The sequence below is a fragment of the Rutilus rutilus genome (assembly GCF_951802725.1).
Source record: "Rutilus rutilus genome assembly, chromosome: 2".
Lineage (NCBI taxonomy): Eukaryota > Metazoa > Chordata > Actinopteri > Cypriniformes > Leuciscidae > Rutilus > Rutilus rutilus.
Window position 1 is genome coordinate 52,753,896 of NC_140210.1, and position 18,696 is coordinate 52,772,591.

The following is an 18,696-nucleotide window of genomic DNA, read 5'->3' on the forward strand; positions in this document are numbered from 1 at the left end:
AAGTACATAAAACACAATTTTTTATGAAAATGAATCTGTACTCACACGTGACATTGAGCTCAACAGCAGGAGAGATGTGAGTGTGTCCGTCTACAGCACAGCTATATCTGCCTGAATCCTCTCTTCTGACTGACTGCAGCAGGAGTTCATTGTTTCTGTCTCTTCTCTCAGTTAATGGCTGTGAGTTTCTGTACCAGATGAATGTTGCTCTGTCAGTCAGAGCGCAGCTGCTTTTACATCTCAGAGTGACTGAATCTCCCTCTGTCACTCTCTTAGGAGACTCCACCTGAAGATCTGAACACAACACACACATTATATCTAGTGCTGCTGTCATACACTGATTATTATTCAACATAATGCACAGAAGAGATAAACCTCATCAAAGTCACCTGTGATAGTAAAAGTCACTCCAGGTTTACCAATCCATTTTCCACCAGGTTTATCAGTGATGAATCTGAAATAGTACATGTCTTCATCCGTCAGTGTCACATGACTCAGTCTGACTGTGCAGTTCTGCTGTTTATCTCCCAGATACTGAAGCCTCTGACTGTATTCAGGGTCCTCAGACAGATCTGGAGGCTCGACAGGATCTGTTACCTCTGTTTTGGTCCAGAACACTTTCTTGATCTGATATCCAGTAGGGTATGTATAAGTGCATCTCATTATCACTGTTGAGTCCTTTAGTGCACAGATGTGTGAAGGACTGTAACTCACACCCCAATGAGCACTAGAAACCCCTGAAACACAGATTATAGGGATAGTTTACACACACACACACACAAAAAAAAATTGTTTTACAATTACCCTCATGTTGTTCCAAATCTTTACACTGTTATTTTTTCCCTGGAACACATGAACTGTTTACATTACAACACAATTGAAATAATATTTAGTGATGTACAGTACATAACTTGTACATTTATTTTTTATCTTGGTACGTTTTAGTTTGTGGGAAACAATGAAACATTTAGCTGAACTTTAGTTTTTACTAAACTAAAGACTAAAATTTGCTTAATATTATATTTTTGATTCATACAAAAAATGTGAAAGGGGGTTCAAAAGGATGATTGACAAAAGTTAAAATGAACTCGTAGCTCACCGTGAAATGCGAGAATCATGAGCAGAAGCATCAGAGGAAGAGGAGGAGCCATTCTGACTGACATCACTGCAAGATCAACAATATAATCAGGCTTGATTCCAGAATCAGATCACTGAAGGCGCTTCTGAAATTAGTTACAGTGCTCAAAGTGTGTAAGCAACGGCTCCTTGCACCACCGTAGCAATAGCATAATGTACATGGGAAACTTATGAGATTACAAGTCATAACTTCAACAAATAATTATGCAAAAGCATTCAAAAGTATTATTAGGGCATGTGTTGCTGACGTAGTAAAGGGGTAACAACCAGGATAATGAAAAATATTTATACTGTATAAATATTATTTCAATTCTCCTGGTTGTTACCCCTTTATTCCCCAAATTTACATATTGTTCCCTTATACTTACATGTAAATACTTTATAGGTACACTATAATTACCGAAAGTTACACTGTAAAATCGATTTAATTCCGCAGTACTTTCCGGGCTGTAATCTAAATTGTTACCGACATTACCATAGCAACACCTACAACAAATGTACAGTGGCTTATTTCTGTTAAATGTAATGGTTTATTTCTGTTGAAATTTGTATAGTACATTACCTAGTAAACAAATATAACTTAAGAAAACTAAAACAATTAACTTCAGTCATACTCATTGCGACTGGTTTAGAAATGGTTCATTTAAACACACAAGCCCTTAACTTCCTCTTTTAAATCAAATTGAGCACCATCAACCGTACAAGCTGTTGACGAAAATAGTCTTGTGGGTTAAGATTATTAGAAGTAATGACACCATCTATGAAAAACAGCATATGTTGGTCTTCATAATAGGTTTATATTTAAAAAAAAACACACACAAAAAAACACATCTAATCATCACATAAAGATTTTAAAGTTTTAACCACAAGGATATTTACTCACGGAGCTGGAAAAATCATATAAAATATTCAAATCAACAACAGTATATTATCTCCAAAAATCAGAACAATTAGTACAAATGTGTGTGAATACGTACAGTATTCACACAGACAAACTGGGTTTAGTTGTCACACGTTTACTCCAGTGAATATTTCTAAAGGTAAAGATTTCTTTTTAAAAGTCACTTTCTGTATAGAGACACAGCTTAAAGACTTGGGCATGGCCGGCGCTAGGGAGGGGCTAGCAGTTGCTTTAGCACCCCTGAGAAAGACCAAAGCACTTCCATAACACCCTCACACATTTTTTTTTTTTTTCTGGAAGCAATAATATACAGACTGGGTGTTATATAAGTTTATGATTATGCATGCATGACGTGGTTTGCAGCTACTGTCACACTTTTCGTAATGTTATAGCATGCAAACACACTAGAACTTTTGACCTTAAACCTTATAGTGACTGTGTGACAACTAGCCCCAGTCTCCCCTATAACATATTTGAATCTAAAGATTGATTAGTAAGTGATGCTCTTACCCGTTTCACCAACACTCCAATGACGAATGAACAGGCTGAAACCAGCATTGGGTTTTTGTGGTCAGCATGTTATACTTAATAAGAGGATATGAAACTTCATAGTGCTGATACCGGAAGCAAAGTTTAAACAGTGACATAGCAACATCAGAGGCAACATTAGACTAAAGTAATAAAACAAAAGTTAACTTTATGTCAGTCCATAGAGAGGCTCATGAGCATGTTTTTAAACATGCATATTTAACCTGTTTCTATAGGACCAAGAAAATAATTGCTTGATTGTGCGTTCACTGTAAAAAAGAATACATTGATGTTATTGATATCTAATCAATAAAATTGAGGCAACAGATTACAAGCAATATTATTAATTAAATTTAACAAATTAGAATTGAGTAATAATTAATCAAATTAATTCTTTAAAAGTTAACCATTTAAAATGAGTAAAATTTACAAAATATCTTTTATTGCCAACATTGAAGACACCTGGTGTTAACAAGCAGAATTAAAGTCACCATTATGGTGATCAGTGTGTGTTTTAGTTTGGCTCTTGACCCTTAAATTATTAACTTTAAGTTTTGTTTGGCTGCTGTACATGAGTTATAACAGCCAGATGAACAAAGGGAAAAGTTGATCTGATGGTGTTGGTTGTGCTTTAACATAATCATTATTTCACAATCATTTGACCTGAATCACTGAACTCATATAGAATCCAATATAGTTAGATTAACTTTATTAATTAGACAAATGTCAAAAATCACAGTATATCTTAACTAATTAAATGACAAGCTATGTGGTTTAAATAATTTACCTCAAAACTCACTTTCATGTTTGAAGGCCTTCTGTTTGTGTTCCGATGTGGATTCTGATCACCGTATAAGGCAGAAATTTTTATATGCGATGCAAAAGACTATGCACGCTAACCATTAACATAGTAAACATAGTAAATATGAACGCTTGAAGAAATCAGACAAATCTTAATGGCTATCACAGTCATGTTTTTATTTTATCTGTCAGTAGCCTACGTCTCGTCTCTTTATACCGGACTATCATGAAATAAAGCAACTTTTTTTTTTGGCAGCTTCCTCTGTTTCTCTGACTGAAAATATAACTGTACTGGGAGAGAGTGCTAAAGCTCCTCAGGTCGTATTTTTGGTGGCATATATTTGTAGAAATGATCATTCTTTCTAAATGTGTTGTAAATATATAGCGCCATACACACGCTCTAAAGCACTCATTCAAAACAGAAGGTTGAATGGCCATGTACCTTTTTATAATTTAATGTGTTATTTAAAAAGGAATAAAGATAAATCTTTTAATAAACTGCTATATTATCGGGCATGATTTACTCACACAAGTCAGCAACAGCTCACAGTGGTAAACTCATTTATTAATGAACATAAACCATTACTTTCTACAAAAGCTAAGAGAAACATCACTTCCCTGCAGAATGGAAACTCTAAAAGTGTGTTCACAAACAACATTCTTCATTTTCATTGGTAGTTGTGATGTGGGCGTGTCCAATGATGCAACAAAAGCTGAGTAAAGTTTAACTTGTGCTTCATCTTAGCGCTGCGTCTTGGTAAGTATTGTTATTGTTAAGGGAAACACATTTGCTCAGATCCGCAAACATTTTTAAAAACCACATGAATAAAGCCAACTCTACAATGGTACAAATAATCTTTCTCACATATTTTAACAATTTGATTACTGTTGGTGAGATTGCTCGTATAATATAGATTGAAAAGACTGAATATAAGGACTGTTTAGTATCTACTGAGTAAGAGTGATGAGAGTTTCTTCTTGAGAAGACTTGAAGAGCTACTGAAGAGTCAGATTCTCATATCCAAAAGAGCCGGACTGGTGAACAGCAGGATCCGAGACAGACTGTGTGAAAGACAGAGAGATTATTACCTACATTTTGAATGAACAAACTGTTTTGCAATTTGCACATGTAGTTTTCAACATTTCACTTACTGTGAGTGTGTCGTAGAGGTCAGACGATCTGGACTTGAGCTCAAGAGCTGCATATGTGTTTGCACTGGGATCATCGCTCTACAGGGAAACGTACTCAGTTATTATAGTGTAACCTCGGTTCCCTGAGATAACGGGAACGAGTACTGCATCGCTGGACACAATGGGAAATCTCCCTTTTCTCCGATTTACTGCAGTTTTAATAAAATCACGCAGTGAACCTGCACGAGCCAGTGGGCAGGGCCAGCCCTCTATATAAGCATGCATTCTGCCCATAGGAATCAGGTTAATTCGACTGAAGCGACGATACGGTAAGTCATGACAGCACGGCCGGTGACACAGTACTCGTTCCCGTTATCTCAAGGAACCAAGGTTACGCTTGTAACCGAGTACGTTGCCTATCGATACGGTTCACTCGTATTGCATCGCTAGACTTAGAACTGTAGAACGACAGTCAGTCTAGGGCCCAGGCCTAGGGCGCTTGAATAAGGGCCCAAGAGTGCCAAGGCTAAACAGGGCTGAATACAGAACTTCACACAAAAGTAACTTCTGAAAAGCCCTTTATTGAAATGTTATTTTCTTTAATGTGTTGTATTACAGAGAAACAAGTAATTGTTGTTCGATAAAGTTAAATATGTTAATGTTGTGAATACATTGAAAGGTAAGAAAAGAATCAGAGTTCATTCAATTTTGCCGGAGCTTGCAGCCAGTACTCCTGTCGGTTCCACTTTATTTCGATAGTCCACTTTAGACATTCTACTAACTATAAGTAACTTTGCAACTACATGTCAGCTAACTAGTATTAGTAGACTGTTAGCTTATGGTTGTGTTAGGGTTTGGGTTAGTAGAATAAGTTGACTTATAGTCAGTAGGATATCTGTTTGGAGAACATCAGAATAAAGAGTCAGCAGATATTAAGCAGACAGTCTACTAATACTCTAATGCGAGTTAGTTGACATGTAGTTGCAAAGTTACTTATAGATAGTAGAATGTCTAAAGTGGACTATTGAAATAAAGTGTTACCCTCCTGTCTCACAGTGTTTCTTTAATTATTCTACAGAGCCGGCAAGAGTTGTTCATTCAACTTACCCATACAGGCTTCCCAGCCCTGATGCTGGTAACACTCACTTAGTCCCATTCATTCAGCCTCAATGAACGCGGCTTGCGGGGACGGGGCCGGTTTTGTGCCGAATTTCAACCCCCGCCAAATGATTACCCCCCCTAGCCTAGCATTGGTAGGTTTAGGATTAGTTGTGGGGGAGGGGTTATGATTAGGGGTGGGGTTAGGATTAGCCAATCAGGTACTGACTTCAACGAGGGGGGTAATAATTTGGCAGGGGGTCAAAATTCAGCACAACACCAGCAAGCGAAGCAAAGCGCTTTAGAGGCACGGCGTTTTAAAACAAACGGCAGCTAAAAGTGCTCTTTTAGAGAAATAGGCTCTGTTATTCTGATATTGTCATTCTCAGCCGCCGAATGTCAGCAGAATGCACCGAAATTTGCCTTTATAGTACTGGCCGGATAGCTCGGCGGGCTCTGGCAGGCTTTCACACCATAGGTTCGTTCCTCTCCGCGGAGCATCTTTTGGCTCGTGCAGTTTCACTGCGTGATTTTATCAAAACTTCAGTAAAATCGGAGAAAAAGGAGCTATGCAGTACGAGTGAACCGTATCGATAGGGAACAAGGAGAAGGACTTACAGCACAAAACAAGACATTTTAAGTCAGTTTAACTCAGTATTTGTCAGTTTGCCATTAAATGTTTGAGCAGTCTGATAATTTCCCCACATATTATGTAATCTGACTTAATCACAAACTGTTGCCGTAACAATAAAGAAAGAGTCTTTGCCAACTCCCTAGGAACAGAAGCGTCAATCAAGTGTCAAAAGTGTTGTCACTCTACAGCAGAGGTGGAGATTCCAGGGGTCAGAAAGTAAAAGTCCTGCCATATGTTTATTCCACCCATGAACTCACACAGCAAACACTCCAGTGTTAAATGAACTCTCCTGGGAGTTTATTTGGCTCCAGACTCAAGAGTGTTAAAGTTAATGAGCTAATTAAGTGATTGATTAAGTGATGATTGACCATTATTGAAAACACCTGATGTTAACAAGCAGAATCACTGAAGGAGAAAAATCACAATTTTAGACACCGTTATGGAGATTAGTGTTCGATTTAGTTGGGCAGTTGACCTTCAAATGAAGTTATCTTTAGATTTTGTTTGGCTGTTGATCTGAGTTATTACAGCCAGATGAACAAAAAGAAAAGTTGATCAGGTGGTGTTGGTTATATTTGAACATAATCATAATTTGATCTGAATCACTGACTTAAATGTATATTGGTCATTACAACATCACAGTAATTCTACAGATTAAGTTCCAGATTTTTCAATATAATTCAAATTATTTCTTAAAAGTTGTTCTGATAAAGAAAAAAAAATCTTTCTTTAAGGCACACACAGACATCAAGATTCAGTGTATGAATCTCAACAATGGTGACAAAAAGAATATTCAATTAGGAAACCAAGACAATTCAGATCATAATTTATTCATACCGCAATGCATGATGGGAGCCATGGATGAGTTTTGATTGGTGGCACCCAGAATGCACTGCAACATGCTTTATTATTGTCACCATTGTTGAGAATCACAGGCTGATTCTTGGTGTCAGTGTGTCCAAATAATATAATTTTTCAAAGTTCTTTGATCAGAACAACTTTCAAGAAATCTTTCTGATTACATTGAAAATGATTAACATGGCATAATATTAGAATCACAGGCAGCTATAATCAACAAGGGAAACCTAACTCTCTAAATGAGTTTTGTGATTCAGGTCAAATTATGATTATGTCAAAACATAACCAACACCACCTGATCAACATTTCTCTTTGTTCATCTGAGAGTTATAACCCAGATACAACAACCAAACAAAAACTAAAGTTATTAGTTTAAGGGTCAAGAGCCCAACTAAAGCAAACACTGATCACCATAATGGCAACTTAAAAAAGAGATTTTCTCCTTCAGTGATTCTGCTTGTTAACATCAGGTGTTTTCAATAATGCTCAATCATCACTCAAACAATCACTTAATTATCTCATTAACTTTAACACTCTTGAGTCTGGAGCCAAATAAACTCGCAGGAGAGTTCATTTAACACTGGAGTGTTTGCTGTGTGAGTTCATGGGTGGAATAAACATATGGCAGGACTTTTACTTTCTGACCCCTGGACTTTCCACCTCTGCTCTACAGTCTCTTAATCAAACAGTAAAACATAATTATGCTCAAATCAATATTTCACATTGGACCAGCTGTAAAAAGAAAACCATCTCTGAATATTCAAAAAAAGCTAATTTTATTCTCTCAATGATATTATTATGTGGTTCTTTGATTATCTCACCTCATTTATAGCAGATCTTCTGTTTATCCTTTTCTTCTTACTGTCAAAAACACAAAGAAGTAATTTAATTGTTTCATATACCATTAATAATCAAATATCTTTCTGAATTAGTTTGAAAGTATTATATTTATGTACTCTTTATTGATATACTTTTATTTACATAATAAATGATAATAATAATATGATGATGATGATGAAGACTAATCCTCCAGATGCCGCTGTGATCACAATCACATTCCCACCAGCAACACGATGAACTGAAAGAGGAAGATCATCATGATTAACTCTCCAAACTGAATGATGTGAAGATACAGGAGTGTGTTAATAAAAGCTTCACCTGTGACAGTTACAGCGTCTGATCTCTGAGATCCATGTTGATTGTGAGCCTGACAGTAGAAGCGTCCACTCTGTAGTACACTGAAACTCTGTCCAGATCCAACAGCTGAGGGTTCATTCTCCTTAAACCAGCTGAAGTTCAGAGCAGGAGGGTTTGAGTCACTGATGCAGTTCAGAGTCACTGAATCTCCCTCCACTATTACACCAGATCCATTCATCAACACTGAGATGCTCTTTGGAGGGTCTAAAAAGGACACAAATTTAAACCTTAAATCATCTAATTCAAACAAGATCTCCTAATTTTAAAAAGAAAATAAATCTGTACTCACACATGACATTGAGCTGAACAGCAGGAGAGATGTGAGTGTGTCCGTCTACAGCACAGCTATATCTGCCTAAATCCTCTCTTCTGACTGACTGCAGCAGGAGTTCATTGTTTCTGTCTCTTCTCTCAGTTAATGGCTGTGAGTTTCTGTACCAGATGAATGTTGCTCCGTCAGTCAGAGCGCAGCTGCTTTTACATCTCAGAGTGACTGAATCTCCCTCTGTCACTCTCTCAGGAGACTCCACCTGAAGATCTGAACACAACACACACATTATATCTAGTGCTGCTGTCATACACTGATTATTATTCAACATAATGCACAGAAGAAGAGATAAACCTCACCAAAGTCACCTGTGACAGTAAGAGTCACTCCTGGTTTACCAATCCATTTTCCATCAGGTTTATCAGTGATGAATCTGAAATAGTACATGTGTGAATCCTTCAGTGTCACATGACTCAGTCTGACGGTGCAGTTCTGCTGTTTATCTCCCAGATACTGAAGCCTCTGACTGTATTCAGGGTCCTCAGACAGATCTGGAGGCTCTTCACCATGTATTAACAATTTAGCCCAGAACACTTTCTTGATCTGATGTCCAGTAGGGTATGTATAAGTGCATCTCATTATCACTATTGAGTCCTTTAGTGCACAGATGTGTGAAGGACTGTAACTCACATCCCAATCATCACTAGAAACCCCTGAAACACAGATTATAGGGATAGTTTACACACAAAAAAAATTTGTTTTACAATTACCCTCATGTTGTTCCAAATCTTTACGCTGTTATTTTCCCTGGAACACATGAACTGTTTACATTGCAAAGCAATAGAAATAATAGTTAGTGATGTACAGTACATAACTTATATAAGTACATTGATTTTTATCTTGGTACGTTGTAGTTTGGTGGAAACAATGAAACATTTAGCTGAACTTTAGTTCCCTTTCGTTGTCACTCCAAGTTACGTCGGATGACGACGAATGGGGTTTCGCTTAGAAAGCCTATCATCTTCGAGTATATAAAACGAGCCAATGGCAATAAAAATGCCATGGGTCTGCGGAATTTGCATAGCGTATCTCCGCCCCACCCTGGGGGTATATAAGGAAGTCGCTGGCAACATGCAGATATGTTTTCGCTTCGGAGCCAAGTTTAATACTTCACTCCACAAGCCTTTTGAGTGTCATCTCAAATCTCTTCGAGACGAGCGGCTCTTCAGAGTGTTGGTGTGACGGCGGATTCCAGCGAGATCGCATTTCCTGCTGCTGGTCTGTGCAGTGATCTGCCGACAGTGAGTGTGTTCTCCCTGGGCGTTTCGGCACTCTGTTGAGCTTTTCCAATCTCTAAAAGAGCTGCACTCGGCACGTCTTTTTCAAGACGGTTCGCCCGTGTATTTTCTATTTCCTGGATGTGTGTGCGTGATTCATCTGCTTAACGGTCGCGAGCGCATCACGCTCGGCAGCGCTCGTGGATGAGTCATGTTTTCATTGCGGGAACATGACCATCGCGATGTTTATAGATCAAGACTCAATGATTTCCATGTGAGTAGAGTCCCCTCTGCCACACCCCAATTTATCTTTTCCTCAAGAGGGGATACTTTGGCTGGTGGCCAGGGTGATCTGAGGGTTACGGTGTGGCACAACAACCGACGAGTCATTCCTCGGGCCACACCCCCCTCCACATTGCAAACCGTGGAGCTTCTGCATATGCCTGGTTTCCTTCAGGGACCCAGTGTTTTATTCGGGGCTCCGGCAGATGATCCCATGTCACTCACAGCATCACAAGGCGGGCTTGACTTCTCTGGAAATGAAGTTCGGCTGCGTTGCCTCCCACGGGAGTGCCATCGTTGCCGGGGCTGATTCAGAGCTGTCAGCCATGCTTTCCCGGACAGCTGAAAGCATCGGCTGGAGTGGCGCTGCCCTCCCCCCGAGCGCTGTAGGCTTCGTCCGGATGTGCATTAGGACGCCTCCGCTCCGCGAGAGTCCACGTGACTTTTCGCGGCCCGCGGGCGTCCTCCGCCTTCGCTGCTTGATCGCGCAGCGATCATGGTCTGTATGTTCTCTGTCACTATCGTGACACAGTCATGCAGTGCTGTGTGTCGCCTGCGCCTTCGATGCAGTGCTGTCCCGGGAGTTCTGTCTGAACCGGCCACAGTGGAACGCTAGTCCTTCCCTGGCCAACCCTGACAGAACGCGGAAACTCTAACCACGCCCCCATCCTGGGACGCTATGCCTCCCATGCCGGGCCTGGTTTTTCCGCCACGCACACTACTGACCTCGCTCAGGCGACATCGGTACCTGCGTGATCCTGGGTCAGGTGATGCCCACTAATGTGGTCCAGACATGGGTTTAGCCAGGTTGATGTGGGGCGGTCTGAGAATGAATTTTCTCAACTTCCCCATGTCCCGGGCTGGGCTCTTTGGCGGTGTGGCTTCGACCACCTGAAGCAGACTCGGGTCCGGCACCGATGGTCATCCATCCGTGCGGCCTCCTCAGTCTGCTTCCCGCCAAGCCCCCCTCCATGCGGCTGCTCCCCTCGGGCCTGCAAAAAACGGACCTGAGCAGGAGGAAGACGCAGGAGGGCGGCGCTGCCCATCTCCGCCCCTTAGACTGCCACGCCAGCCTAAGTAGCACCTTGAGGCGGGCAGCCTGGTCGGCGGGCTGGTTGAGGACTGCGCCCAACAGTCTTCGATCAATCCAGAAGCAGACTGAGGCTTCTGCACTGACGGTCATCCGTCGGTGTGGTCTGCTTAGTCTGCTTTCCGCCGACGCCGCCTCCTTGCGGCTCCTCCCCTCGAGCCTTCACTGGCCTGAGCACAAGGAGGTCGCTGGAGGCTGGCACCGCCTGTCTCTGCCCCTTAGCCGGCTAACACCTGGCTGAGCAGCACAAACCTGAGACAGGCAGCTTGGAGTTAGGGCTCAGTTCTTCAGGAGCTGGTAGCAGGACCACTCCTTCCCCCGCTGGAGGGTCGGGGCAGAATCTCTACAAAAGAACTGATGCTCTTTCTCTGAGCCCCAAGAGGCTGTGGATGACAGCACGCGCCGCCCACGGGCCACGCTCCTCTCATCCCCCTCTGTCGCCAGTCCCCTGCCAGAGCACGCCCCCGTGGGACGCTGGTCCTCCCCTGGCCTCCTCTGGCAGGACATGGCAAATGACCGTGCCCCCGCACAGGGCCGCTATGCCACCCTCGCCTGGGCCGGTCATTCTGCCTCGCTGCACCACCGACGGTACGTCTGTGGTTCGTATGACCCCGCTGGTACAGTTTCTGGGGGCCCGGCTAGAGCTCCCCAGGCTGTCCCGCTGGGTCGCGAGAACCATCAGGCTCGGCTACGCGATTCAGTTCGCCCGGTCTCCTCCCCGCTTCGCGGGAGTCCGCTCCACTTTGGTCGGTGGCAATGCCCCTATCATGAGAGCGGAGGTCGCCACCCTACTGGCGAAGGGTGCGATCGAGACTGTCCCTCCAGCCGAAATGAGGTACGGCTTCTACAGCCCCTACTTCATTGTACCGAAGAAATCCGGTGGATTACGACCTATCCTGGACCTGCGCGTCTTGAACCGCTCCCTTCACAGGCTGCCGTTGAAGATGCTCACGGCCAAACGCCTTTTCGAATGCGTACGGCCACAGGATTGGTTTGCAGCGATCGACCTGAAGGACGCCTACTTTCATGTCTCCATTCTTCCTCGACACAGACCGTTTCTTCGGTTTGCTTTCGAGGGGCAGGCATACCAGTACGCGGTTCTCCCCTTCGGGCTAGCCCTGTCTCCTCGCGTCTTCACGAAGGTCGTCGAGGCAGCCCTTGTTCCTCTCCGGGAACACGGGGTTCGCATCCTGAACTATCTCGACGACTGGCTGATTCTAGCTCACTCTCGAGATCAGGTTTGCGAACACAGGGACCTTGTGCTCCGGCACCTAGCTCGTCTGGGCCTGCGGGTCAACTGGGAGAAGAGCAAACTCTGCCCAGTGCAGAGGATCTCTTTTCTCAGTATGGAAATCGACTCGGTCGCCATGTCCGCGCAGCTTACGAGCGAGCGCGCGCAGTCACTGCTGACTTGTCTTCGTCAGTTCGAAGGCAAGAGTGCGGTCCCACTGAAACGTTTTCAGAGGCTCCTGGGGCATATGGCATCCGCAGCCGCTGTAACGCCGCTCGGTTTGCTTCATATGAGACCGCTTCAGCTTTGGCTTCGCGATCGAGTCCCGAGGTGGGCATGGCAACACGGCACGCTCCGAGTCAGACCTTCACCCCGTGGTCGAACCTCAGTTTTCTACGGGCCGGAGTGCCCTTAGAACGAGCTTCCAGGCATGTTGTTGTGTCAACAGATGCCTTCACCACGGGCTGGGGTGCCATGTGCAATGGACATGCTGCCGCGGGCTCCTGGACAGGACCCCAGCGCCTTTGGCATGTCAATTGCCTCGAGTTGCTGGCTGTACGCCTTGCCCTGCACCGCTTTCGGGCGTTGCTCAGGGGTCAACACGTACTAGTCCGATCAGACAATACCGCCACAGTAGCGTACATCAACCGTCAAGGTGGTCTACGCTCCCGCCGTATGTCGCAACTCGCCCGCCACCTCCTCTTATGGAGTCAGAAGCATCTGAGGTCGCTTCGAGCCATTTATATTCCGGGACACCTGAACCAGGCGGCCGACAAGCTGTCTCGAGTTCGGCCTCTCGCTGGAGAATGGCGACTCCATCCCCAGTCGGTCCAGCTGATTTGGGATCAGTTCGGGGACGCTCAGGTAGATCTGTTTGCCTCCCACGACTCGTCCCACTGCGACCTGTTTTATTCCCTGACCGAGGGCACGCTCGGCACGGATGCACTGGCGCACAGCTGGCCGCGGGGCCTCCGCAAATATGCGTTTCCCCCAGTGAGCCTTCTTGCGCAGACCTTGCGCAAGATCAGGGAGGACGAGGAGCAGGTCATTTTGGTTGCCCCGTATTGGCACAACCGCCCCTGGTTCCCAGAACTAGTACTCCTCGCGACAGCACCTCCCTGGCCAATTCCTCTAGGAAGGACCTGCTTTCTCAGGGACGGGGCACCCTTTGGCAACCTCGTCCCGATCTTTGGAACCTCCACGTGTGGCTCCTGGATGGGACGAGGTAGGTTTGAGTACCCTACCACCAGCGGTGGTGGCTACCATCACTTCCGCTAGAGCATCGTCCACGAGACATGCCTATGCGTTGAAGTGGAACCTCTTCGTCAACTGGTGTTCTTCTAAACATCAAGAACCCACGAAATGCCCGATCAGTGTCGTGCTTTCCTTCCTGCAAGAAGGGTTGGAGCGAAGGCTGTCTCCCTCCACCCTGAAAGTGTATGTTGCCGCCATTGCCGCACATCACGATGCAGTTGAAGGTAAGTCTCTGGGGAAGCACGACCTGATCATCAGGTTCCTGAGAGGAGCGAGGAGACTAAATCCTCCTCGCTCTCCTCTCGTTCCCTCTTGGGACCTCTCAGTGGTTTTAACTGCCCTGCAGAGTGCTCCCTTGGAGCCTCTGCAATCAGTGGAGCTTAAGTTCCTGTCAATGAAGACAGCGCTCCTGGTTGCATTGGCCTCCATCAAGAGGGTAGGGGACCTGCAGGCATTTTCGGTTGACGAAGCGTGCCTGGAATTCGGACCGGCTAACTCTCACGTGATCCTGAGACCCCGGCCTGGATATGTGCCCAAGGTTCCCACCACACCCTTTCGAGACCAGGTGGTGAACCTGCAAGCGCTGCCCTTGGAGGAGGCAGACCCAGCCTTGGCACTGCTCTGTCCAGTACGCGCCCTCCGTGCTTACGTAGACAGAACGCAGTGTTTCAGGACCTCAGACCAGCTCTTTGTCTGTCATGGTGGGAAGCTGAAGGGAAAGGCTCTCTCGAAGCAAAGGTTGTCTCACTGGATAGTGGACGCCATTGCTTTGGCTTACCAGCAGCAAGGTCGACCGTGCCCCCTTGGTGTGACGGCCCACTCCACTCGGAGTGTGGCATCCTCTTGGGCTCTAGCGCATGGCGCCTCGCTAACAGACATCTGCAGAGCTGCAGGCTGGGCGACACCAAACACATTTGCGAGATTCTATAATCTCCGAGTAGAGCCAGTTTCTTCTCATGTACTCGCTTCAACTAGCCGGTACTAGATTCTGCTCAGGTGTCTTCGCTTGCTCGCCATTCCTCTCCACGGACGGGATACGTGCGATATTCTCCTCAGGTGAGCCTAATAAGCCCTGAGTCTCCTCCAGCACTGTTGACGTCAACGCCAGAGTTATGCCACCGGCAGCTCTCGCGCTTGGCTAGGTGCCTCCATGTGCATGGTTCCCCCTCTGGGCGACCCCCACATGTGTATTCTACTGTAAGCCTCTCTGAGCATGTGTCTTTCCCTCGGCAAGCCACCTTGCCACCCCTGGGGTTGAAATATTCCACCTGCGGCTGGACACCCCAGTGTTACTCCGTATGCAGCCCTTCGGGGTCATATGTGTATTCCAAGTCCCCCCCTTCGGGTTGGGCATGATTGCATATTTCCACTGAGATATGCTTCCCAGTGTACCTTGGTATTCCTGTGTTAAGTAGGAGTCCTTCGTCCGTGCCAGTCTCACGACAGGGAGCTCAGACTTACGCAGGGCACTGGAAGACAGTCGAGAGGTGGCGTGATTACACTGGGAACCCCATTCGTCGTCATCCGACGTAACTCGGAGTGACAACGAAAGGGAACGTCTCGGTTACGTTTGTAACCCTCGTTCCCTGAGTAGGGAACGGAGACGTTACGTCTCCCTGCCACTTCCGCTGTACCGCTGGAATGCCTGAGTTCAGTCTCGGCTCCTCAGCGAAGACATATCTGCATGTTGCCAGCGACTTCCTTATATACCCCCAGGGTGGGGCGGAGATACGCTATGCAAATTCCGCAGACCCATGGCATTTTTATTGCCATTGGCTCGTTTTATATACTCGAAGATGATAGGCTTTCTAAGCGAAACCCCATTCGTCGTCATCCGACGTAACGTCTCCGTTCCCTACTCAGGGAACGAGGGTTACATACGTAACCGAGACGTTTTTACTAAACTAAAGACTAAAATTTGCTTAATATTATATTTTTGATTCATACAAAAAATGTGAAAGGGGGTTCAAAAGGATGATTGACAAAAGTTAAAATGAACTCGTAGCTCACCGTGAAATGCGAGAATCATGAGCAGAAGTATCAGAGGAAGAGGAGGAGCCATTCTGACTGACATCACTGCAAGATCAACAATATAATCAGGCTTGATTCCAGAATCAGATCACTGAAGGCGCTTCTGAAATTAGTTACAGTGCTCAAAGTGTGTAAGCAACGGCTCCTTGCACCACCGTAGCAATAGCATAATGTACATGGGAAACTTACGAGATTACAAGTCATAACTTCAACAAATAATTATGCAAAAGCATTCAAAAGTATTATTAGGGCATGTGTTGCTGACGTAGTAAAGGGGTAACAACCAGGAGAATAAAAAATATTTATACTGTATAAATATTATTTTAATTCTCCTGGTTGTTACCCCTTTATTCCCCAAACTTTACATATTGTTCCCCATATACTTACATGCAAGTACTTTATAGATACACTGTAATTACCGAAAGTTGCGCTGTAAAGTCGTCTTAATAATGCAGTACTTTCCGGGCTGTAATCTAAAGCGTTACCGTAATGTCAGTCCATGTAAGATTGTTGTATCATAATACTAGAATAAGTACCCCTTAGTTATATAATACTTTATAAGTACTATAAATTATATATAAATTCTGTAAATTATAAAAACTTTAGCGTTCAATAGTATTATTAGGGCATGTGTTGCTGACGTAGTATAACTAATAAGTGATTTCATTAGCCAGTATCAAGACCAGTAAAATGTCAGGATTCTTGGTACCAATTTCACTCCAAAGCAAACAATAATTGGATCACACTCCCTTTAACCCTTTACGAATTTTATTTAACTATTTGAAAAAATATATATATAATTAAATATTTTATAATTAAATAATTATATTAAATATAATTAAATGCTAATATTATTTACTTATATTATCTTATATCTAATAATACAATTATGTAACTCTCAGATATTTTTTAATTAATCTGTTATTCTGTATTCTTAATCTGTTATTCTGTATTCTTAATCTGTTATTCTGTATTCTTAATCTGTTATTCGGTTAATCTTTTTTATTTATTTTTTAATTGAATTTATTTTATTTATTTTTTGGGACAATTTTGTCTTGTCCGTTTGCCATGGTTATCACTATGTCAAATCATCGCAATTTCGGGATTCGACTCACGTAACGAATATTTAGTTTATTCATTAGCAGTTGTTACTCCTGAATCTTTGCAGCGTGCAATGGCCATTGATCCTATTAGCAGCATGAAAAACAAAACTTTCATTCAAATTGTGAATGGATTATGCATAGAAATCCCTTTATAATCACTGAAGCTGTCAATCACTTCAGTTTAGCGTGAGCTCTGCATTCCTGCAAAATTCCCGTTCTAATCAATTAAGCTGACTACACTGCATAATGACTCATTTACACTTTGTTGGTTATAATGAAAGGATTCACGAGAGTGCAGAACTCAGTCAGTGTTGTATTGAGTGACTAACTGAAACACATCTGATTGGCCATTGCTTTTACGTGCTCAGAATTAATATAGTTTCAACTGAGGGTGCTCTTTAGCACCCCGTTGAACCAGGCCTGAATATAATACATGCATCAGGATAAAAACACAATCTTTATCTTCAAAAACATTGCCATAACGCACCATCATGCTCTGAGCAGAGTTTAGAATGAGAATATTTCTACAACAGTATTAATCTGACTATATTCACATTTTAACCTGAGGATCTCTTACCGTGTTCTGTTGTGTCTGATCAGCAGGCATTAAACTGATGACTTTAACATGGTTAACAGTATTTATTTTAAAAAGCCCTGACAGAAATGTTTCTTCCTCTTTCTTATCTCCTGCGCACACAAGGAACAGCTGAGTGCAACTAATAGACCATTCTGATTTAGAGAATGATAATGTATAGATAAAAAATGTCTTTACTCTTTCTTTCTGTTCCTGAGTAAATCGATGAGTACGTTTTCTTATTTCGGAACATGTCTTGAGTAAGAGTGGATGGTGTCACATTGGCTACATTCACACTGTCAGTCTAAATCTGTTCATTTGTGTATCCAATTGGAATCTGATGTAAAATTATTGACTGTCCACGATGTGTATTGCAACTGTTCAGATCAGATTTGTGTTGCCAGTGACACTCTTTCATTTTCCGGAATAGCCACATTGCACTGTAAAACTTTGACCTGTAAATTAATGGTAAAATAAGTTACTGTTAAATGAACAGTTCTTTACTGTAATCTACGGTATGTTACTGTTTTAATGGAAAATGGTATGTTACTGTCAGAATTTGGCCATTTTTTTTACAGCAAGGTTTAACTGTGTGGTTACTATAGCAATGACGTTGTGTTGGTATAAGCCAAAAACAGCAACAACCGCAACATAGAGGTACCCTGGTAATCCAGAGTTCTCGCGAGAACACAAGTTGAATTTGCTCAGCGAGTTACTCTGGTGTTGAGTAATGGTGCTCATTAAATATGCCCCTCGATCTGAGCTGCACCAATCACATCGGGTTATCTGATATAGGCGGGCCAGAGGCAAGCTGAACAGATGATGACAGCGCTGTGATGTCAAAGTCATTAGTAAACATTGCAAGATGGCTATGGATGAACACCAGTTGTTTGAAACGGCTTTGGCCGCTACAATGAACGAGTTAGACTTTTTCTCTAAAACAGGAACAGAAGACGGCGCTCGAATCGTAAGAAGGGCGTTTTGGCTGTTTTGCCGACCGGATACAGTAAGAGTCTAATCTACTAGTTAGCTCCGCTGGTAGCTAAGCGATAACTTGTTGTGATTGGTCGTAGTGTTATCCAATTGCGTGCAGTGAGATTTTCAAATGCATGCTTGGTGCCGCCCCTCGAGCTGGCCGATTTTCATTAGTCGATGACAGACCATTTATCCATTAAGCTTTTAGATTTAGGTCTGGATTTCCAGGCTAACATAGAGGGGTTTACAATACAGATCTAGTCTTTACAACAAGACAACGTGTAGTTGCCATGCTGAACAACTGCATCTTATGAGGCAGAACCGGC

At 43.5% G+C, this 18,696-nt stretch overlaps 2 protein-coding genes across 2 annotated transcripts in view; both read right to left on the bottom strand.

The window, feature by feature from the left end:
• The window catches only part of LOC311283912 (sialoadhesin-like), a 112,891-nt gene extending 110,309 nt beyond the window's left edge, over positions 1–2,582 (bottom strand). The window contains exons 1-4 of the mRNA XM_084398682.1: positions 2,549–2,582; positions 1,100–1,223; positions 390–737; positions 46–294 (exon numbers count right to left, since the gene is read on the bottom strand). Of these exons, the coding sequence (XP_084254808.1) occupies positions 46–294; positions 390–737; positions 1,100–1,163 (661 nt within the window). The 5' untranslated portion in view covers positions 1,164–1,223; positions 2,549–2,582. The remainder of the gene's footprint in view (positions 1–45; positions 295–389; positions 738–1,099; positions 1,224–2,548) is intronic.
• A 1,330-nt stretch (positions 2,583–3,912) lies between these two features.
• On the bottom strand, positions 3,913–17,507 carry LOC311283960 (B-cell receptor CD22-like). The gene is made up of 9 exons (XM_084398775.1): positions 17,399–17,507; positions 15,698–15,763; positions 8,913–9,266; positions 8,575–8,823; positions 8,247–8,489; positions 8,070–8,166; positions 7,910–7,949; positions 4,520–4,597; positions 3,913–4,429 (listed from the first exon to the last, which is right to left on the bottom strand). Exons 2-9 carry the CDS (start codon positions 15,759–15,761, stop codon positions 4,364–4,366), a joined length of 1,191 nt encoding a protein of 396 aa, XP_084254901.1. The 5' UTR covers positions 15,762–15,763; positions 17,399–17,507; the 3' UTR covers positions 3,913–4,363.
• Between the last annotated feature and the right edge of the window lie 1,189 nt (positions 17,508–18,696).